This window comes from Primulina tabacum, chromosome 6 (genome assembly GCF_025594145.1).
Source record: "Primulina tabacum isolate GXHZ01 chromosome 6, ASM2559414v2, whole genome shotgun sequence".
NCBI lineage: Eukaryota > Viridiplantae > Streptophyta > Magnoliopsida > Lamiales > Gesneriaceae > Primulina > Primulina tabacum.
In genome coordinates this window covers 7,749,379-7,772,990 of record NC_134555.1, presented here as the reverse complement: position 1 = coordinate 7,772,990, position 23,612 = coordinate 7,749,379, and the positions used below count along the sequence as shown (strand labels likewise).

Sequence of the window (23,612 nt, the reverse complement as noted above, 5' to 3'; positions counted from 1 at the left end):
AGAATACCTTTAAAATGCGATCCTAGAGGCTCAAATCCCAACAAATCGAGACATATATGTTGTCGTTCTTTCATTGTATGCGAATATTCTATTCCAGTCACTGGCTCACCATCAATTTTCGGTCTCCAAATAACTGAAATATCTTATAAGGTGATTGTTGCTTTACCACATCTAAAATGAAACGTATGTGCCTCGCGTCGCCACTGTTCAATAAGAGCAGTAATAAAATGATTGTCAAATACACAAAATTTACATTGTAAAGACGTCATAGAACCCCATATGACTTAAATGTGCCAACACACGATTGTGTATATTATTTCCAAGATATACCACTCATATTAGATTATCTAAACGAAAAAACTGCTAATGAGATATGTGTCACTTATAAATACAGAACACAGATCTTTTGAACCTCGATTTGCAGTCATCTCGTAACAAATAAAACAAACAATAAATTACTATGGAAAATTATTAATATTTAGAACAAATAAAAAAATAAATATAATAGGTATTACTAATTATTTCACTAACTATAATAAAATTAGTACTTATAATATGTCCATGAAATTAAATTTTAGTAATCATAAAAATTGAAATATGAGAAATCCAACAAACTTCCGACAGTCTTGACAAGCCCTCATTCGACAAATTTTCGCCAAGCTTCGGGTACCCTCTTGTCGATCCCCGATGAGCTCCGACTAGTTTTGTTGAAAATCGATGACTATTTCTTATTTTATTGAAATATGCCTTACTTTTTAACTTTAAAATATAATAAATACTACTAAATTGTTTTTTCATAAACATTTTCCTCTAAACTTCGAAACCATCCAACATAAATAAACTAATATTTAAAAATCTTAAATGTATAAAAATCCATAAATCATCAACCATAAAATCATACGTCAATTTAAAAGAAAACTCAACATTAAAACTTCAAAACCATAGCATAAAATCTTCAATAACATAATCCTCAAAACATTAATTTAAAACTTTAAATTGTAAGCTAATGCGGAAAATGATGTCCCTCGAGAGTGTACTGTCGGACCCGATCCACTCAAATATCAGCGTCTCCCTTAACATTATCCTCCACTGCAACCATTCAAAACTAGTGAGTCTAATGACTCAGTACGTTTTAATCATATGTAACAAATAATACATATACAAGCACATGCAGCTTTAAAATAAATCTTTTAATAAAACGAGTTGACGTAAAAACTCGTAAGCATATATCATTTTCGTAAATCATTTAAACACGTAAAATCATTCAGCTTCCTCAACGTAAATCATTTTAGCATATAACATCATAAATGATTTCATCGTCATTTATCATTTTAGATGAAGTTTGATCCTTGAAAGTGATCATCCTTTATCATTCATCCTCTGGTCGAATGATCAATCTATACACGAAGTATCTGGGAGCTGGTCGTCAGCAACTCTCGTCAATGGATCGTGGCCAAATATGGAAATATAATCGATGGGCTCCTTCTGGGGTCTTCTCCTGTAAACGAGCTCCTTTTGGGGTCTTTTCCCTCACGATATTCTCATTTGTAAGTTCACGATATTCCCATTTGTAAGTTCACATTTCTTTCTTAAAACGGATCCCCCACATATCCTCCATGTCACAGTCAATTCATATCCTTCAAAATATTTTTTCTTCTTTTATTTATAAAATATTGTATCCCTAAAAAAATCGTAAAATAGCATTTCGAGAAAATCGTATAACTTTAGCATTTATAATAAAAATATCATAAATTCACCATAATCATTTTAAAAATCATTTAACATGTATTATGACCCTGGGACACTGCCAAGACATTCGAACTACCCAGGATGTAAAATGACTATTTTACCCCTAGACACCGAACTTCCCGTTTTTGACTTTTTCCTACGTTCCTTGACTTGAATCTATCCCGAACCACCATATAACCTTATTTTTTACTTCTAATAGTTTTCTTAAAAGTAAACTCGCATCCTTCGACTTATTCAACTTAATCGCTAAACCATAATTCCGCTTCGTAACCTGATTTAACTCAAAACTTAATAATTTTTTCTCAAACTTGAATCACGACTTACTAGACCCTAATCCACCCTTGTGAACCATGGTCCAGCCCACACAAGACCATGGTCCAGCCTCTTCCCTTAGCCCTAGCCAAACCGCACGTTTTCCCATGATTTGCGTGCGGCCTAACTTTACGCCAAGACACCTTCGATCAGTCCGTAGCCAAACCAACTCCAGCCCCTTAGACACTCTCCTAGGACCCTACTGGACCCCTCACACACCAGCTCCTGTGTACAGCCCCCATACATCGTCTTTCCTTTTTTTTCCCCAAACCGCATACCCTAGACTGCGAATCGAGCCCTTAACGCTTCCCAATCGTTCTACCCTTGTTTCCAGCCATGCTAGGACTCTCTAGGACCATGAATCGACCCAACACAGGGCCTTGATCACTGCTGGACAGCCCACACACAGCCTCCCCTTGCAAGTACCTAAACCGAACTCAACATGCAATAATCTTAACCGAGGCTCGGCGTTTTGCCATATTGTTCCAGCCCTTTTCTACCCTACATGGGACTCCCTTTAGGACTTCTAAACATCATCCCTCTTCCCTTAGGGGTAGCGAGTCCCTAAAAATCATAACGCGACTCAAACGTGAATTAAAAACTTCGAAACTTTAAAATAAATTATTCAAAACGCTAATAAAACTTGATCATCTTGTTTTTCATTCAAAATATCATAAACATCCATAATATAGTTTGAATGATGCTAAAACTGCAAAGTCACTCGTTATTTAATTCATCTTTGCCGAAATATAGAGGTACCTGTTTATAATCCCAACGTCAGAGAAATTTTTTATGAAAACTGGACTATTTTTAATGAGAACGACTGAAAGTGATTGTTTGTTGCACAAACATTTTGTACAGAGAATGCCTTGATGGTCGTTAGAGTAAATGGAAGCAGGAAGCCATTACTAGTTGTTACATGGACTGGGATTTAGGGACCAGACCGGCAAACTATCCAAACTGACTAGTTTTTGTCAGCAATGTACAAAACTACAAGACGGTAACATCTTACATCTACAGTTAATATACAAATCTGATCTCCCCCTCTACGACAGTCATCTACCGATGCATTGCACTGACGGATTGAGTAAATCAAAATGAAGCATAAATACTCCAAAAGAGGACTGCAAATTTTCGATCAATCATACAGTTATTGTTGCTAGAAGTTGAAACTCCTCATTGTCATTAATGAGATTCATGGGATCTGCAAGTTGATATGAAACAAGATTACCTATTCGACAAGAAAAGTGTGTAAGCATCTCAAGCCAGAGAAATATACAATTATAATGGGGTAGAAATCATATTTATGTTATAGCATACAAACGGTCTAATTATTTTATCGCCTCTTTTCTCTTCTTTTTCCCTTTCCTCCTTTCTTCATCTTCACAAAATACCATCACAGCCACTCACACACAGACAGAAAAAGGGAGAGAGGGAGAGAGAACATGAAATTCAGTTCATTCCATTGATTTGAGCACATTGCTTGTTCGGCAGAGATGTTAAACTCGAATGCATTACATTATATCAGGGACCTTTTAAAAGAAATAGACCCATTAGATCACCAGACAAAAGTTATCAGTTGACACAATAAAATGATCATACAAGACTGGCTAATGAGACCATTGGATTTTAATTTTATTATTTTTCCAAGTATAGTACATTCTTAATAGTGACACATTTTCCACAGCAGTGGGTCAGTGACTATCAGATCAAAATATCAATTAGGATTTCATAAAATATTTACGCCTGATCAAATTTAGTGATAAACGGAGTTTCTAACCTCCTTTTGGAGTAAAGGAAGTGGTTGCTCTTGAGGTTTCATATGGTGTTGGATGTTGTCTAGAATAACTATGGGTCATTCAAAATGACTAGAGAGTAAAAACATGTATTCCACATAACAAATAAAATGGAGTAACCTCAAAATCAGAAGGGTGCAACATTTTTCTTGCGTTGGTTCGGAAGTAACTTGACACTCAGAAAAGCGAGCTTGTCTGCGCCAGCTTGGGAGATCTCAATGTAAATTTAATAAAAGGATTACATGAATGCCAGTAAATAAAGTTCAGTTAAGTTTTTCTAATGCTCCTTATTTAGATCGACGTCTAAGAGAGGCTCCTTTTCTATATTCAGAATCAGTCAGATAACAGTCAAAGGATAAAAGTAGTGCCTTCAGCTCTGCAGGAACCTTTTGCATGAGAACTAATAAACTTCACTCATCGACTCAACCTCAAAAATCTGACTGCTCAGTAACTCATTATCAAAAAGTGAACTACACGACCCAGCAGGTCAGACATTTGACAACTGAAACTCCATTCCAAGAATATATCACGGAAATATGGCAAGTAAAAGCAACATAAAAATAAGAAGAGGGAAAACAACAAATAGTACAAGTAAATAATATTTCTGTTAGTGTGTATACTTCGAGTTCAACATAACATTACAGGAATTGTGTGATCTGTTGCATCTCTTGCATGCCTGAAAAACAGATGTCTGATTTAACACATTTTTCTCTCTTCACAACTTTACATGGTGTTTGATAGGCACAAATTCTATAGAGATTTTAGCAATTTATTTTGTCGTATTCGTGCTTATCTAGCATTTTTATTCCGGCTTTTGTGCTTAAATCGTCTTATTTTCATTGTCCTTAGGTTTGACTAAAATTTGGAGAAAGATTAAAAACGGAAAAGAAAGTCAAAACATGCAACACCGCGTTGGAAATAACCCAAGAAATGAGGAAAATCGTACGAAATACACCAAAAAAATTCTCGACAATGAAGGTCCAGACCCTGTGCAAGGTCAGGACCGACATCTGGCCAAGCAAAGAAGGGCACAGACCCTGGAAATGCCTCAGACCATTATCAGTGTGTCTCCTGTCCGCGAAATTGAGAATTGCTGAAATTACACAGGCACAAACCCTGTGCCACACATCAACACCCCCTAATGTGCTATACAAAGTGTGCAGAATGAATGACACGGACCTAGGTCAGGGTCCGTGCCTTCTTCGCCAAAATTTCCATATTTAAGCGCAGAAAGTCGGAAAATATAGGAAGTTATCCTTGGGCTCGATTGTGTTAAGAGCTTTCTTGACACGAAATTAAGGCCATAAGGACTCCTTCTATGAGAAAATATAAATATTGGAGAACAAGTGGAGGACTTAACCTTGATTGAAGGAGACGACTAGGGTTTGAAGCTTGGGAGAAAGTGACGGAGTTGGGAAACAAGATTCACACACGATCGCTGAGATTTCTCTTCTTCTTATTTATTTCTTCATTACTATGAATTCAAATATCGGATTTTTGTCTAGATTTGATTTTATGGAGTAGTTTTATTTTGACTGAGGCCACGATAAGGCAAAACCATTGATTCTTGTTTGCGTATTGGATCAAGTTTTATTTTGATTTGTTTTACGTTGTTGATCAATATTCGCTTAATTTATTTGCATTTCATTTGGCCAATTAAATGCATGTGCCTTGATTGATCTTGAACCGAGGAGATAGATTAAATATAGCTTAAAAAGTATTGATTAACACAAGTAGTATTCGGTTTCAATGTGTAATATTAAGCAAATGCTGAAATTTCATAAATGCTTAATTTTTTTTCTAAAATTAAATTTAATTAGAAATAATTGAACTGTTAAATGAAAATAGAATTATTAATTCTAGAAATAAATTAATAATTCTATCGTCGCTTTGAATAATTCTTATTTACTTAAATCCAATGTGTGAAGATAATTGATAGTTTGGTACTGTTGTGTCCTGGTCATTTGTTTGAAATTTGAATTCTACATAAGTTTGATCCTGCTTTCGAGTAATTTAGTTGTGTAGTTTATTTCAGTATAATATATTTGATTTTAATTAATTTAAACATTTCCAACCATTGCTACATTGATTTAGCCTAGATTAAATTAAATAATTTATATCCTAATAATTGGATAATAATCCCTATGGGAACTACTTGGACTCACTCTAATTTATTATGACTTGACTTAGTTCGTTTGCTAGTTTTATCCCAAGTGTTCTGTCCTAAAACTAAATATCACTTCCCTGTACCAACAATCATTTTAGCCTTATCAAGAGGGTTCATTCAAGAAAGAACTGATAAAACTAACCAAATAGATTCTTGTTTCTTTTAAAAAATATAATATGATTCCTTGATCAACAACACGTCCTTATAACCAATCTCATAGAAAATAACAACCGCCCAATTGGATGTGTAATCTAGAATTGGCTATATAGGATCCAAAGATAATATCTGTGGTGAAATCTGAAAGTGAAGGCATGATGGCAATATCAAATGGTCAATTACTGCTTGATCATATTTTGCATGGAACAAAATATTTTGTTAGTTTGGACCACATGGACGATGTACCATAACGAAAGCAACATGACATTTATGGTATTTCCTGCTGAGGCTCATAACTTGCTAAGTATGAAAACGGTGGGAAAACTCCACCTGTTCACATAGGCACGTGCATGTTTAATAATAAAAATTCTGACATACTAAAGCACAGCGAAAACCATGCTTTGATTTCTCACAAATTGAGAAACTAATGGAAACAATTGTCTTCCAGCAGAAGATTAGCACCAAGCCAAAGAGAGAGACTTCTCATAGGAATGTAAAAAAAAAAAAAAAAAAAAAAACTATTCTACCTCGGCTCACTCTGTTGGTGACTGTTCACGACCAGATCCGGAAGAACTTTCGCCATCAGAGTCTGTAAAGCATAATACTCATAAGAAGGGTGCACTAGCCTTCCATAAAAATTGTGAAAAAACAATTCCAAAGGAACCATAACTCGTAGAAAATTTTATTTTAAAAAGAAAAAACGATTAATTGTCAAAGAATACCACTGGATGAAGATCCTGAACTAGCACTATAGCTACTTGCTCCTTGATTTTTATCATTTCCTCCAAGCTCTTCTAGTTGAGCTGGAGGTGTGGCTAGTTTCTATTCATCTATTTGTCAATAAGATGAGAAAAAAAATAATAATTGCACAATAATCAACTATATGTATATGAAAGAATCTTGACACGCTGACAAATTTACCTTTTCTACTTTCGTTTGGTGTTTCTGTAACAAGGGAAGCAGGAATCTAGGAAAAGAGAAAAATAAATATGCATTAATAACGTCCAAAATAAGCTCCGTAACACCGGCAAAATACAAGTAGATTACCTTTTCTTGGGTGTTTTGCTCAGGATCAGTGTTCAACTGATTCAATGATTCAGCCTGTCTCTTGTTTTTGCTCAAACTCTTCTTGTAATTGGTAATAAACCTATCAAGCTCCCAAAGTGTTTCAGTGTCAACACAGTCTATGTCAACCTCGATCTCATCGTCTTGCTGTGAAACCGATGGATTCCTCTTTCTTATAATGTGAACAACGTTTTCAAGCTTCTCAGAAGGTAGACTCTGCAAATTTGCACTAAGTTTTTGCTTTTCATCATATGTCATCTCCCTTTTATTTGGATCTTTTGCTTTGGGTTTCTTTGGAGTAGTAACCTTACCAGATTGAGCAGCATTCACAAGTTTTCGTTTAGGCTCAACAGGATAGGTCATAGATTCTGATCTATCCAGAGTTCTTTTCTTATTGGTTACTTGTTTTGACTGTTGAGGAGTCTTCCGTGAGATAGGTGTATGAGTCCCCACATCAAAATCCACAGCAAGCTTCAACTCACGCATGTAATCAGCCTCTATGAGAGTCCATTTATCCTCAAACACTTGGGCCAACTGTTCAGCCATCACATAAACATCTTGTTCTTTTGGGTTATACGTCATCGCATTTTGAAATATGAGTCTTACATCCTCGGCAAATTCTACAGGAGACTTGTACCAACTCTGATTTAGCCTCGTTTTTACAGTACCAAGGTCCATGGGTTTTTTTATAATTTCAAAATAGTCGTGCAAGCCAAGGTTAGCTGCATCAACAGGGCTATTAAATACCCAACCATGCTTGTGCTTCATCAATCTTTCTAACAGCACATTACAATTTTTAAGTATTTGCTTCGGAAACTTTGCGGATATAAACCTGTGCCCTGTATCGCTTGTTTCTCCCTTCTTCTCACTAGATTTCAGTTTCTTGTTATTTTCTGGCGGAAGAAACTTATCCTTTGCGAGCAAGAATTCTGAATTTCTATACATTTTATTCGCCTTGGGCGTCCTCTTCTCTTTCTCTACACTCTTACTCCCCCCTTTGCCATCCTCAAATACCGACACACTCAACTGTTTCAACGGCTTGGACGTGCGAACTAGTCCTACGCCCTCGGTTACTTTATTTCCACCACTAGTCCCGTAGGTGCGTGAATTCTTTTCTCCCTCGTTCGCCTCAATCTTCCTCATTAAACTTCGTATCATATCCCTCTCACCCTCCAGTTTTCTCCTGAGCTCTAGTGCCTCAGATTTCGACTTCATAGACAGACTTATCCGAACGCTATCTTCCTGCCTAAAAACCCCACCCTTCCCAGGCAACCCATCCCGATTCAGCCCCGAAAAATTATCCGACCCCGCATCGAGACTAGAGTTGCCTAATCTTTTCAGTGAATCCAACCCTTCAGGAACCAAAGCTTGAGCTTTTGGCGGTTCTCTAGTTGAATTACCACTGGTTTTGTTATTTTTCAACCCTTTAAAGGACTTTCTCGAGTAAACCTTATGCTCACCCAAATTTTCCAACTCTTTAGGCCCTTCATCTTCCCCACTCAACATTTTGTCAAAATCAGCTTTCCCAAAACACTATCAACTCAGTATATCTATGTCATACATGCACACATCTTTTTTTTTCCTTCCAACTAAGTTCAGTACACACGCCAGAAACAGGTAAGAACAGTACAGCGAAATTAGGTTTGGAAATCATACCTTGCAAAGAAGTACAACCCTTGTCTGAAATCTCTTTTCCGTTGTCTTATCTTTGGAGAAAGGAGCGAGGTGGTGGTGGGAATGGAGGAGTTGAAAAGAAATTCACGCGACAGGTTGTGTGTGATAACCACGGTGCTGTGGATGGCTAGGATTGCGTCATTTTAATTGTGAATAGGATTTTGACGATCGAGATTCACATGCGGTTGGAGCTGTGATGGTTCTTACACAGAATAGTGTTTGTTTCACCAGTCGCTCAGGGTGGCGCGTGTAAAGTAATTGCCACCTTCCAGCCGCTTATTACCGGTTTGGCTAAAGTTACCCTTCCCCTGGACCGGGTTAATTTGCATAGTTTTTGGGCTTTCCTACACCTGGCCGAAGATCCTGATAACGGCAATTCGTGTTGGATGATCCGGGTTTCGATCCGATCAGATAGATTGTGTAAGTCCAAAGGAATGAAGGATTATCAGTTAGATACACACATTCTATGTGGAAGCTTGTAGGAGAGAAAAATTTTATTGGAAGTGTGCAAATTATTTATTACTTAAACATATTTATAGATATTTATATATTTATATTATGTTTATTTCATTTCATTTCATTTCAAATTAAATTAATTATTAAAAATTTACAATAATAAAATATTATTTTCTATAAACCTATATTATTTTCATAAAATATATGTTCGTCGGTGGTTAGTTGTTATCATTATTATTATTAAGCGCGAGTGTAGTAGTGGTCGTGGCATTTTACTACAAAATTATAATTTTACACTTGCAAAATTATAGTGACTACCCTATTGCATTTATTTTTATGAGGGCAAATTTCAAATAAATATGAAAATCTTGGTTTCATTTAGGTTTTTCTCCATTGTTCATCAAAAGTTAGTTTAAGTTCCATATTTTATTTAAATTTTTTCAAAAACATCCTTGACCCCCCTTTGATCGGAATGTCGTTGGGTTAAGAGCACTTAGCACAACCATTTATCGTTTCATACCTCAATGTGTATAATTAATAAGTTTAAATTTTGAAAACAAAACACAAGTGATAGTAAACCTTGGTTATTTTATTCAAACATACATCATATTATTACATAGTAACCTCTTGTAGAAGAGGAAAAACTTGTTCAAGTACTTATTGTAGCTAGAATTACAACACATATATAATGACAATATTATAAATTTTTATTTTGAAAGAAAAATTAAGATGTTGAATGATCCTTCATCTTCTTTCTGTCTTGATATATATAGAAATCTCGATATATTTGAAATTCGGACTTTAGACTTATAAATTTCTTTGCTCTTTGTGGCCGAAAACATCTTTTAATCGGTGTACCATTATTCAATGATATGTCATCTTGTAGTGGTTGAATTGTTCATCCTCCACTAGATAATCTTTTGCTTTGTAAGATCTCACAGGAAATCATGACTAGTTTGATCTCTCACCACTTAGAACTGTCTCTGCATTATGTTTTTGGCCATATCTGGGCCGAAAACTTTCCGAATTCTGGATCTTTCTGGTTCAAACATTCTAGGGAGATTTCTTCTGACCATCTTTCCAAATGATCCATGTTGTAGATTTTTCGGTAAGTTTCTTTACTCACTGATAGCTTGCTATTCCACATAAAATTTCTTTTCTTTTCAAATACATACAAAATTTGTAGTCTTTCATGTCATAGTATTTAACATAAAATATCCATTTACATAATTTTGAAAAAAAAATTTATATGAAATTTTGACTTTGTCCATCTGTGTTAGACATACCCATAATCAACATGCTCCTTGAGTGGAGATGTCAACTTAAGTCAATAATGAAACAAAAGGTGTTTCATTCTCTGGAGGCTACTTGACGAACTTCTGGATGTTCATGTCTGGTCTCCTAAGCTTGATGAAATAAAAGTCTTCGTGTGAACCTTTCTTGGCTGGTTCTGGTGCTGCACTAAAAAATTAGAGCTCTATAATATATCATCTGGAAATATAGTCGTTGTTTGTCGAGGTTTTATGAACAGATTCCTGCATCCATTTTGGTAGTGCTGAAATTTCTGAGAAGCTAAGCGATGTAGTATAAATTGATGCAAGAGACCCAAATTCATACCATGTATTTACCTCCTTAGGATAAGAATTTTGTTTCATCCATATCCTATGATATTTTACCGCTATATCAATTCAGATTGCGTATAGGTTGATACCCATTCTTGTTTTCAATTTCTCTCGGTTCTGTTGATATACCTGATATAAAGAATTTATAAGCTCTTTAGTACTAACCTTATATTTTCCCTTGTCAGTTTGAGATCTAAGGTTGATCTCTCCTTCTTTAATCTCCGAAGTGAAGAGTTGAGTTGAAGGCTCGAGATAAAGATCCAGAGCTTCAATTTTTTCTTTGGCCGACTCATCTAAAGATTATCTCCACTTAGTACTTGTGCTAGGGGTACTTGAATCTTCTTCTCCAGGTATAGAGCTTTGTACTCGAAAACTCCTCATTTAGGAAACCAATGGCTTCTCAATAGCCTGACGGCTTTTGCAATATATATCATAGCTGAGTATAAACCTATAAACAATATGTTATTCGATCAGAGACAACGCTCTTATTGACTTGTTTTAACCTACCCACAACATCTGCATTTAAGGAAAGTTTATTAAACTCGGCTTGAAGCATTTCAAAGTTTTCTCTCAAATGCCTCTGCATTTTCATGATGACATCGACATTAGAGTTGTTCATCTCTTAAGAAATGTGTGTATTATGAACCTTTAAAGTAAGTTTCTTTGCAAGTAAAAATAATGACAATTTTTCGCACAAATTACTTTTTGTTGATATGACATTTTACGGCTTCTGCATCTGATAATAGTTCACTCCAATACCTGCATGATTGCTTTCCATTTGGTGTGAGCTTTGTAAGAATCGTTGTCCACCAATGATGTGGGGGCTCGTGCTCTTGATTAGTGTTCAATTATCAAACAACCAGGATTCATTAATGTAAACAGTGAAAAGCGATTAAAAATTTTTCTTTTTGGGCCAATAGAAATTTCAGCATGACCTCCCCGTAAGTAGGACATCTCAAAAATTTCCAAACAACACAAGCGACATTTATACATACTCGAATGAAATCATAACATCAATTCACAAGCCTATAGCCGCACTGGCCAATACTAACACATGCAGAGCCGACAAGGCAAGATCACACAACTATCAATCTAAAACATTGCAAAAGTAACAGTACAATTACACAGAGCATCCCCTGACAAATGTATGACTCGATAAAATAATAAACACATGTGTACTTATATATATGAGAACTCTCAACAACAACCCAACTACTGGGCACCGCTACCTGACGCTCCACCGGACGCGTCAAAACCTCTTGGATAACCTGTTATGGTATAATAAACAACCACATCATAAAAAAAGAGGGGTCAGGCCCTAGTACGACGAACCAGTAAAATTATGACAAATATAACTGACATGAAATAAAATCAAATAAAATGCAATGAAAAGCAATGCAATGCGTGCCGGTAACAACAAAATCATGGATGCCAAAACAGAGTCCAAATGAAACGCGTCAGCGACAAAAATAGTGGCCACCTGTGCCAGGAATGCAGCAAAGAAAAATCAAGTCGCTGCTTATCCATGCACGTAGCATCGAGGGTCCGGTAGCGACCCAGTCAGTCCTCATGCACTCATCAGGAGTGCGCTAATCCTATCACTCGCTCCATCGATGGGATGTCAAGAATGATCCAATCCTATCACTCGCTGAATCGATGACTCAACAGATCAATAACAATAGCAATCAACGGAGTCAAGGTTCGAAATGTTATGCATGAATAGTTGATATGACTAGTCGACAAATATCCCAAATATTCCTTTCAAGATAAACATACTTTTATTTTATTATTTTCAAAAGATAAAAATATGGATTATTTATCGACCTAAGCATATCAACTCAAAAAAACCATGAATGCAATCATATTATTCACATAAGCATATAAAGCACGCCACAACTCATTACATAATACTTAACGTCACCTCACGTCATTATAGACGTCATAATAAAACAGTTCATGCGTACCCCAAATGATACTTAATTTACCATTAAAATATCTGAAGGATTTTCCCGAAGAATCCGATCATGTGACAAATAATTCATTTCACATCAACTTCTATTTATTTTTTCAATATTCACCAATTTAGCCTAAAATTTTCAAAAATCCATAATTTAGGCTTTAAAATTTCTAAAACTCATCGCAAAGTTAAATATATTGATTTATTTAATTTAATAAACCTAAATCTCTCAATAATATATAAATTGAAATTTTAAAAATTCAAGCGTACCGAATCTGAAATTTTCGATATTTATTAGGAATTTCCAAAATTTTCATTTTCTAATTCTAATGCTAAAAAACACATCACAATAACGATTTAACATTTCAAAAATCCCAAATTAATAGGCTAAATTCGAATATTATCTAATTAATTTATGAAAATTAGCTCAACACCTCCATTCGACTCAATGATTCACCTACAATCAATAATACAATACATATTAATTGTTGGAATTTAAATGAATCAAAATACCCAAAATCGAAACCCTAAAATCTGAATTATACCTTTGAAAGTCTCGAATCCCGTTCTAAGCTTCGAATTCAAACTTCAAACAACTTAAACCAAGGTTTTCTCCATATTTTTCGGCGAAAAGAGGCGACGGTCTCCGATGGTTTCTCCGAGAGTCGTGGGTTTTCCTAGGATATGGATGGTCAAAGTTTTACGATGATATTGAATTCTTGAGACGAAAGATTTTAGAGGCATACGGCTGAGGAAGATTCATGTTTCTTATTTATTTATTTATTTATTATTATTTTTTTTAAAAAAAAAAACTTGCTTAATCCAATTGGGCTGGGCATTGAGAATTTGGGTTGGGCTCTAACAAATGATCACTGATATCTGCATATAATACCAGATCATCTTCATCTTGAGGAATAGCTATTTTCGGGAGATTTTTGAAAATATATTTAATTGGTTTAATTTTTTTGTGTGTTTTTTTGTCCATATGAATCTTGCCTCATGGTTTAGTAATGGACCGAACCTTTTCTTTTATTTTTCTAGATTTTTTAGTAACATTACAGCAAATTTAACAAGTCTTAAAAAACTTTGAAGTTGTTTCATGTTTTTGAGTTTTTCAGAAAAATTTTGCACCTTTTTTACAATGTGTTTTTACAGAATTATTTATGACTCGTCAATTTCTATTCCAAAAAATTCAATTTTCCTTGTTGCAGTGACTGTTTTCTTTTTTACTAAGACTAGTCCTTCTTTTTTACATACTTTAGAGAAAATCTCTAAATATTTAATATATTTATCTATATTTCTATATGCTATAAAATATAATCATCATAAGCAAACATAAATTTGAATTAATCTTTAAATATGTTATCTATCTTTTCATAAAATATCTGGGGTGAATTAGTCAATCTCATTGGTAATACTTCTCAAATATAATGACTTGATGGTGTGGATAAATATGTGAAATTCTTGCTTTCTTCCTTCATCTGAATTTGATTGAATCTGGACTTATAATAGAATTTAGAGAATATTTTGGTCTTGCATATATAACTGAATAAATGTTCTCTACTTGGTATAAAATAACTATCAAACTCCAGAATTTTATTAATTTCATTATAATTAATTACTAATCTGAGTTTGTTCCTTTTTATTTTACCTTGATTTCTTACTAGAAAATCTGTACTGTTATATGCTGATATTTATGTTTTGATTAAACTAATGTTTAAATGTTTTTTGAGAATAATTTGCATATCCTTTTGATATACTATGTTAATTGAGATTGGGTTACATATGACGAACTTATATTCCTTATGTTCCTTAATTTTAAGGTTGACTTAGAGTTAGTTCATGTTCCATCATGCCAATGGGTCTTCATTTTAGTTTTCTTTAATCTTGACATATTATTGGGATACTTTTGATTCAAACTCTAAACTCTTCGGGTTTAAAGCTATTTTGAAGAATTTTATTTCTTCTGTTTTGAGGTTTTGATCTGCTCTTAATTGAGCATTGCTTCTCGAAAGTGTCTAGAATCCTTCATTTTTGGGTTCAAAAGTTTTCCTTTATCAACACGTTTTCTGCGAAACTGAATTGACAATTTTATATAAAATACATCTCACAGTGTCTGGACTATGATTTTGTGATCATATAGTGTAGTGAATACTAATCTTCTAGTCTCATTTTCTTGTGTGTATGATTTAAACATTTGCAAGACATTAGTTCCTAGCAAAATATATTTCAAGATATTATTTTTATTGTGTTCGAGAAACTTTTAGCTCAAGAACAAATTGATTTGTTCTTTTCTTAGGATTCCTTTGATAGAACTTCTAATTTACCTATATTGATCATTCTTTGGTAAGCTCTTATCATAGCTTGTTCCAAATAATATATAGTATGATAAGGAAAATGATTTATTTGTCATGTAATATCAAATATTATTTCGACTTCTCTATACACTTCTGGACATCTAAGATTTCCTATTGTCGAAAATATTTTTAGTACCTGCTGGGCTTCCTAGACGTGTTTTTCTCACCTTATCTCATTGAAAAGATAATCTTCTTGGTTGTAGCCTAAGACTGACTCCTTGTAGATAGGGATGGCAATGGGACGAGGCGGTGGCGGGTTTGCCATTCTCATTCCCGTCCCCGAATTCCATCCCCACCCCATACCCGTCCCGATCCCCGCTTTTTCGGGTTCGGGAAATCCCCAAACCCGAAACTTCGGGGATCAACTTCCCATCACCGTCCCCATCACCGTTTCAAAAATATTAATATGGTAAGACGATCACGAATTTGTAGATTTTCTCAAACTAAAACTTATCATTATCTATTATTATTATTAGTGATAATATCAATATTAATATTAATATCAATATTAATAATAATATTATTATTAATATTTTAAAAAATAATAATATTATTATATTATTAATACTATTGTTTTATTATTGATATTATTTTCGGGGCGAATTCGGGGATGTAAATAGTAATCTCATACCTGTCCCGAACTACATCGGGGATTTTTTTTAAATCCCCGAACCCGAACCCAAACCCAAAAAAATCGAGAATCCCCATCCCCGTTTCGGGTTTTCCTCCCGGGGCTTCAAACCCGTGGGAAAAGTTGTCATCCCTACTTGTAGAATCGTTTTGTCTTGGATCTGGATATTTGTTTCCTATATTAAAGGAAACTCGATTCTTTCTGGATATATTGTCTGGGCAATTTTTTCAAATATTTCTGGTATTTCAATAAACTCATTTATAATAAACATTTTTGAGTGATGTGTATTAGATAGAGCATACAATATTAGATTGGTAATAGAATATGATCTGTTACCATATTTCATCGACCTCTTTTCTTTGAAATTTTATTGTAATGTTAAAGCTCGACTGAAATATCGATATGTCAGGTTGTATGAAATACTTGGATAAATTACTCATACAATTTTTCCTGCAATAGATTTCTTGAGATTGTTCCCAGTATTGAATCTTGAAGATTACACATTCGTTATTGCATATAACAATGTTAATGGGTGAATCTATTCATTCTTTAAAAGTAATTTTAATTATAATTTGGATTAATCCGGTTGGTTTGTTCTACTTCTATATTTAATTTTTGAAATTCCTCAATTTCTTCAAAAATAATTCATTGTGTTTTCATTCGGTTTCCTATAAGTTTCATTATTGTCATTTCCCTTCTGGAGGCCTTATAGATTAGATGATGTTTTCTGTTTTTTAGGCTTAGATTTCTTAAGAAAATTTCTACACGTCCTGCAGAGAATCCTTGGTATCTTTGTAGGCTAAGATTTTCCCACATTATCTTTTGGATCATGTTATAAGATATTATTGTCTGGCTAAAGAAACCAGAAAAGTCTTCATTTGTTTCTTGTCGAAACACCTCATCTTCAGCCAGATTCTGATTCTATTTCATCAGATTTTTCTTGACTCGATATTTCTTCTTCATATGTACTTTCGTCTGAAGGAATATCTTCAAACTAATACACTTGAACTAGATCATGATAATAAACCGCTTCTTCAATATCCATAGTTGATTCAAAATGTTTTGTTCAATTTTTGTCATGTTCTGGATTGTTGGTAGAAATATGACATCTTGCTCCACATGTCCAGCAATTACAATTTTTAAAACTTTCACTAGCTCGGGTTTGAGCTATTCTGAAAGTATTCTTTGTTGGTGTTCGTCTCGTGCTTCGTGATGAGTTCGATGCTTGGGATGACATCTTATTTCTTGATGATTCACTTCTTTGCTCAGATATGTAAGATCTATTTGTTTGTTCAGATCATATTGTTCTTGGTTTCCAAGAACTACTTCCACATCTTCCACTTACGACATAAGGATGTGATATAAAGCTCTTTTTTTTCTTCCTTTGTGGCTTACTTTCAATAATTTTCGGATGATCATTTTCTTTTAAAAATAAATGAGTACGTTTAATAATACATCTTAATTGTTTGTAATTATTTTGTAATTTTGTCATATGACACAATTATGTCATGATTTTGTCTTTGAGAAAGAGGCCCTCTATGCCAAAATATCTGGATTGCCAGAGACATATTCTAAATTAACATTTCTCTTTAAGGACTTGAAATTTTGGAGAATAAAGTTGCATTATTATATTTTATTCGACCCCTAAATTTTATATATATTTAGTGAATAACATAATATGTTCATCCACTAAACTGATATCACGTAATTCAAGACCACATAGAGCTTGAGTGTATTTTTTTTTGTATTCTCTGTGCTTGATTGTTAAAATAGTCCACCCCTATAAATTGTGCTTTAAAAATGGTATCCATTTTTTAGCTATCTTAGTCAGAGATTCTCCTGCTAGGACTGACTATTTGGTTTCTGCGAAGTCGTGTCCCAGAAGATTTTGCCCGATCCCATTAGACTCATTTCTAAAAGTTTAATGAACAGTTTTTGTTGAGATCAAGTGTTCATGACGTGATTCTCATAGCCGATGTCCAATCATCTATGAGATCTTCTCTGTTTTTGAAGTCCAGCAGATCAAAATTAAGCATAACTCTAAAAGGATTTATTGGTTAAAAACAGACTTCCCATAGGATCTTTAGTTCAAGATAATTTTATTTTTCCTTGACCTTGTTCTCGCTGAATGTGCTTCTTCACCTACTTGGAAATCTGTTTAGAGAGGAACGGTTGTAAATGACACTGTTGCTAACTTTAGCGACATTTCATATATAACTGTCGCTAATTTGAAATTAGCGACGGTTTAAATGTAACTGTCGTTAATTTGAAGTGAATGGAAGAAAATGGAGGGAAGTTTAGGCGGGATCAAGTTTTTGAATTTGCGACGGTTATATTAAAATCGTCGCAAATTTTAGCAACGGTTTGAACTAAACCGTCGCTAATATCAGCGACGGTAAATTTTAAACCGTCGCTAATATCAAATTAGCGACGGTTTTCTATGATATTGTTGCTAACTTTAGCGACGGTTTCAATATAACTGTCGCTAATTTGAAATAAGCGACGACAAAAAAACACGCTAATAGACAACGGTTCATGAAACCGTTGTCATAAACGTTCAAAGTCAACGGTTTTACAGAACCGTTGTTATTGACCCTAAAAACCGTTGTCTTTGACCCCCAAAAGACAACGGTATTATTGTAAATATTTCAAAGTATAGGAATAAGTCGCGTAAATAACTAATCTCGAACATATGTTCAAATCCATAATTTTTTTTTTAAAAAAATATCCTCCTTAAACATTTAGTTACACAACAATAATAACATTGTATGTTTGAAAATTTTTTACCTCGATTCTAATACTATTTTTGGTCCAATTATAAAATCAAGGATATTTTTTTTGTCACTTTGTCAAAATTGAGGAGTTCAAACTAAATTTTTATGTCCTTGAGAGTAAATCCTAATTTGAAACTTGAATTGAAATTTTTTCTCTAATTTACCCATTTGATGATAGCGCAACAATTTTTATAATTGCCATTTCACAGTAACGTGTGCATGGAACACTATTATTAATTTATAAATCTGGTTTTAGGATGATTTTGATTATTTATTATACAAAAACTTTTTTTGAGATCGTATCACAGTTAAACTTTGTGATATGTATCTCTGACCCGACCCTACCCGACACATGAAAAGTACTACTTTTTATGTCTAAAGTATTATTTTTTTACTACAAAAGTATCGTTTTTGTTAGTTATATTATGAAAAATTATTGTGTAATATATGCTAATTTGTGTGAAAAGTATTTGAATCATTCATAAGTATTTTTCCATCTTCTTTGTCAGGAAATATGTTTGATTTGCTTCACCCGTGAGAATGTCTACCTATTCTTCTTTTATTCATCAAAGTTAGGGGTGGGTACGGTACGGTATACCGTACCGAACTACGGTACTGTATACCGTACCAAAAATATCGGTATGGAATTTTTCCATACCGATACCGAAATTTCGGTATACCGCACATTCGGTATACCGAATTTTCGGTATGGAAAAAGTTCATACCGGTACCGTACCGACACCGAAAATTTTGTCGGTATACCGAAAAATGTCGGTATACTGAAAATGTTTTCGTTATACCGACATTTTTTCGGTATACCGAACTTAAATTTTAAAAACAATAATAATAAAAAATTATTTTCGATATTTCGGTATATACCGAAATACCGAAAAAAAAATATTTCATACCGATACCGATACTGATACCGTACCGAAATGTTCGGTATACCGATTTTTTCGGTAAGTTCGGTATTTTTTTCGGTACGGTTTTTCGGTATTTTTTCCCATCCCTAATCAAAGTTCATCCTAATCTCCATCGAGATTACTTCTTTTGTCCAGTTTTACATATTTGGATATGTGAAACCGTTACACAAAATATCAACTATTCTCATTATTAGGAATTGGAATGAGCCAAGGGCCTATTTTAATTCCAAAAATGAAAAGTTAATTGGATATATATTTTTGAAAGATGATTATTAAAAACGAACATTATATGTAATTAAGCCATAACATGCATCATAAAAGTTTGTGAATGTGAATGTGAATGTGTGTGAATGACTTCAGATCCTTCACGTGCTAGCAATGAAGCGCGCTTTGAAGGAAGAATGTCTAGTTTTTGGGGTTGGAATATAATAAAATATATTTGTTAAGTGATGGAGCCTAACTGAAGAAATCACTTTTTTAAGGGGAAAAAAAATTACTTTCGAGATTACTTTATATTGAAATTCTTGAAAATTGGATATAAATTTTAGAAGTTGATAAAAAAAAAAATCAAAACTCAAAACTCAAATTCAATTCAAATTAAAATTGAATTAAGTCAAGTATTAGTCCTTTTTATATTTAAAAATCAAAACTCAAATTCAATTCAACTTAAAATTTGACTTGAGTCAAATGATGAAATTTTACAAAATAGTAACAAGAATATAAAACTTGCAACTTAAATTAGATCAAAATTAGAATATTACCTAACCCTCATGACAGAGGCAGCTTCGGGGAAGAAAATTATTACCCTTTTTTCAAAGAAAGGCAAGTATTTTGCAGTAACGATTTTAAGCTGCTCTCAGGCATCGTCTGCACATAAATAAATACCTTTGCAACTCTTAATTTGTGGCTTAAACGGCAACAGCAAAACCTCCCATGTTTGTTTGTTTCTTGCAACCTTCAAGAAAGCTACGCCATATCAGGGCATTCGGAGGGATAGGCATCCCCAGAATCAGTTGCTCAGCTTCTTTCAGATGCCCATGTTTGGCCAGTAGATCAACAATCAGGAGATAGTGATCCATTTCTGGTTCAACACCGTACTTCGATTTCATTTCGTCAAACAATGCCATCCCTTCTTTCACAAATCCAATATGTCTACAAGCCGAGAAAACAGCAAGAAAAGCAACCTTGTCGGGCTTGAAACCGTTTCTCTCCATCTCTTCAAATCTTTCTAATGCTTCATTTCCGTAACCGTGCTGTCCAAGGGCGGATATAAGAGCTGTCCAAGAAATCACGTTCCTCTCCACCATCTGGTTAAAGATCATAACCGAGCTCTCAAGGCTCCCACATTTCCCATACATGTCGACCATGATGTTGCAGAGAAATGTGTCGCATAGTGTAAAATCAGTCTTAACGATAAGGCCATGCAGAGAACTGCCAAGAGCAACATTACACAATTTAGTGCAAATGTTGAAGAGGCTAACGTAAGTGTAGTTGTCAGGAAAGACTTGGGAATTACGCATGTGGTGAAAAAGTTCAAAAGCCTCTGTATAATCACCATTCCTGGAACAAGCAGCGATCAAAGTATTCCAAGAAACGGTGTCAGGATCCCGCATCGTAGCATATAACTCTTGAGTTTTATCATATTGACCAGTTTGGTTGTAAATCCATGCAATAACATTTGATGAAGCAACAGGAAGGGTAGCATTCTCAGGCTCGAAAAAAGTTAAGGCATCAGATACCAGACCATTCCTGGCATATGAGCTGATTAAAGAGCTTAACGCATAATCATTTTGGTGGTAACCCATTTTTATCACCAGCGAGTGAAGTTGAAGCAGCTCTAATGGCGATGATGATTTAACAACAATAGAAAATGACCACTCATTAGGGCGATAGCCAGCATGAATCATTTCACGAAGCACCCTAACAGAGACGGAAGAACCTCTGTTAGAATATCCCAGGATAAGTGAATTCCAAGAAACCAAATTTTTCTCATTTATTCCATCAAAACAAATGTGTGCTGCTTCCAATTTATCACATATGGCATAAAAATCAACCAAAGAAGTACCAGTGTAAACACTAGATTCAAATCTTCTCTTTATCATCTTAGCATGGATGAATTCCCCGAACAAAGAAGCCTGCAGTCTTGAACAGGAGCTAACAACAGCTACAAAAGTCGCCTCGTTTGGCAATAATCCACTAGCGCACATTTGAAGGAAGATATCCAGTGCTTTGCTTGGTCTACCACAACTTTCCATTGCCCCAATTAATGTGTTCCACGAAACAATATCCCGAACAGAAGCCTCCTCAAACATTTTCTCTGCCAAGTGTGTGTCGACGCACTTTGCATACATACTAATCAGACAATTAGAGACAGAAACAACAGTGTTGAATCCATGCTTTATCACGATCCCATGTATTAGCCCTCCCAATTCCATGTCACCATCTTGAAAACCAGATAAAACATTGACGAAAGTGTACTCAGATAATTCCATTTGACTCCTCATCATCTCAGATAATAAAAACATGCTATATTCAGAGAAGCCCATCTGTCCAAATACAGAGATCATATTGTTCCAGGTGACTAAGTTCTTTTGAGGCATGCATTCAAATACTGCAATAGCTTCATCTAAACATCCATTCCTCCCGTACATTCCCAACAATGCTGTTCCGGAAAAAGGTTCACCACAAAGCAACCCTGTCTTCTCCATCAAAGCCTGCAACTGCATCCCTTGCAAGACATCCAATGAATGACATGATAACAAACCGCCAAACGTGAATTGTGTAGGCTTCAGATCACATTTTCTCATTTCAGAAAGCAGTTCCCAGGCTTCCAGAAAAAACCCATCTCGACTATACGAGCCTATCATAGTATTATACGATACAACATCTCTTTCAGTCATTTCGTCGAACAGCATACGAGCCATGAAAGTGTCACCGAGAGATACGTACAGCGAGATAACCCTGTTGTTAACAAAAACAGATTCTTGCATTGGCGTTGGACCCATTGTAATGGCGAGCCCGTGTAGAGATTTTGCTTCGTCCAGGAAACGAAATTTTTCTGGGTTTCGGAGGATAGCATTTCGGTGTCCGATGTTCTGACCATTTGAGCTGACAGAAAAGTGAAGCTTTTGGGTGGATGAAACATGATTAAAATCAATGGACAAATGATGATTTCTCACTGTCTCCGGAAAAACTAACGTTATTCTTCTCATGCATCAGCGGGAAATCAAGCAGAAAAACTCCGCAAATAGCACATTCGGTTACCATCAATAAAAGCAATCCTTTTAACTAAAACATATTTACCTCCACGTTTTGTTAATATTTCATCCTTTCTTCATCTATTTTTTTCCTTCGTATTTACATAAATTTCTATTTTTGATTCTATTTTATTTTATTAAAGTTGAGGACATGATAATAACCACATAGACAAGACACCAACTTTTCTTCCAACTTGATATTAATATTACACTTTTATTTTGTTTTTTTTTATATAAATTTTAACACACACTTTTATTTTTATTTTTTTTATTTCAATAATTCAAATATCAATTTAATCCCTCCATAATTTGTCAAATTTCACTTTAGTCCATTAATGATGATAAAAAAGATTGTATACATATGCATCACGTGTGCAAAATAACTAGTATTTATTAAAGTTTGGGAATATGAGGGCGTCTTGGTTTTCCTCCGTTACCTTTCGGTAACAACACTGATCTTAAAAAAAAATACAAAAATTATTTTAAACTTCGACTGACCTAATAATGCTCTAACACGTTTTTTTGGGGCTTATTTTCGTTTTATTTCGACTGTCGATATTAAGCTTAAATTTTTATTTATTTGTTTTTCAAGTTGTTTTTTAAAAGAGTAGGTCTCTTGTGAAACGGTCTCAGGAATCTTTATCTGTGAGACGGGTCAACCCTATCGATATTCACGATAAAAAGTAATATTCTTAGCATAAAAAATAGTACTTTTT

At 34.4% G+C, this 23,612-nt stretch overlaps 2 protein-coding genes across 4 annotated transcripts; both read right to left on the bottom strand.

Moving 5' to 3' along the window:
- Positions 1 to 2,946: 2,946 nt before the first annotated feature.
- Positions 2,947 to 9,303, bottom strand: LOC142549083 (transcription factor GTE4-like). 3 transcript variants are annotated; one of them, XR_012821054.1, is made up of 5 exons: positions 7,228 to 9,298; positions 7,102 to 7,147; positions 6,903 to 7,010; positions 6,708 to 6,769; positions 2,947 to 3,265 (listed from the first exon to the last, which is right to left on the bottom strand). XR_012821054.1 is itself a non-coding variant. In XM_075657836.1 (4 exons), exons 1-3 carry the CDS (start codon positions 8,749 to 8,751, stop codon positions 6,714 to 6,716), a joined length of 1,626 nt encoding a protein of 541 aa, XP_075513951.1. In that variant the 5' UTR covers positions 8,752 to 9,299; the 3' UTR covers positions 2,947 to 3,265; positions 6,708 to 6,713. The 3 variants fall into 3 exon arrangements, 2 of the variants coding, with proteins under 2 accessions (XP_075513951.1, XP_075513952.1); XM_075657836.1 differs by lacking the exon at positions 6,903 to 7,010 and having other exon boundaries at positions 7,228 to 9,299; XM_075657837.1 differs by lacking the exons at positions 6,903 to 7,010; positions 7,102 to 7,147 and having other exon boundaries at positions 7,228 to 9,303.
- A 2,672-nt stretch (positions 9,304 to 11,975) lies between these two features.
- Positions 11,976 to 23,000, bottom strand: LOC142549082 (pentatricopeptide repeat-containing protein At3g58590-like). The gene is made up of 2 exons (XM_075657835.1): positions 20,445 to 23,000; positions 11,976 to 12,265 (listed from the first exon to the last, which is right to left on the bottom strand). Exon 1 carries the CDS (start codon positions 22,849 to 22,851, stop codon positions 20,548 to 20,550), a length of 2,304 nt encoding a protein of 767 aa, XP_075513950.1. The 5' UTR covers positions 22,852 to 23,000; the 3' UTR covers positions 11,976 to 12,265; positions 20,445 to 20,547.
- Positions 23,001 to 23,612: the final 612 nt, after the last annotated feature.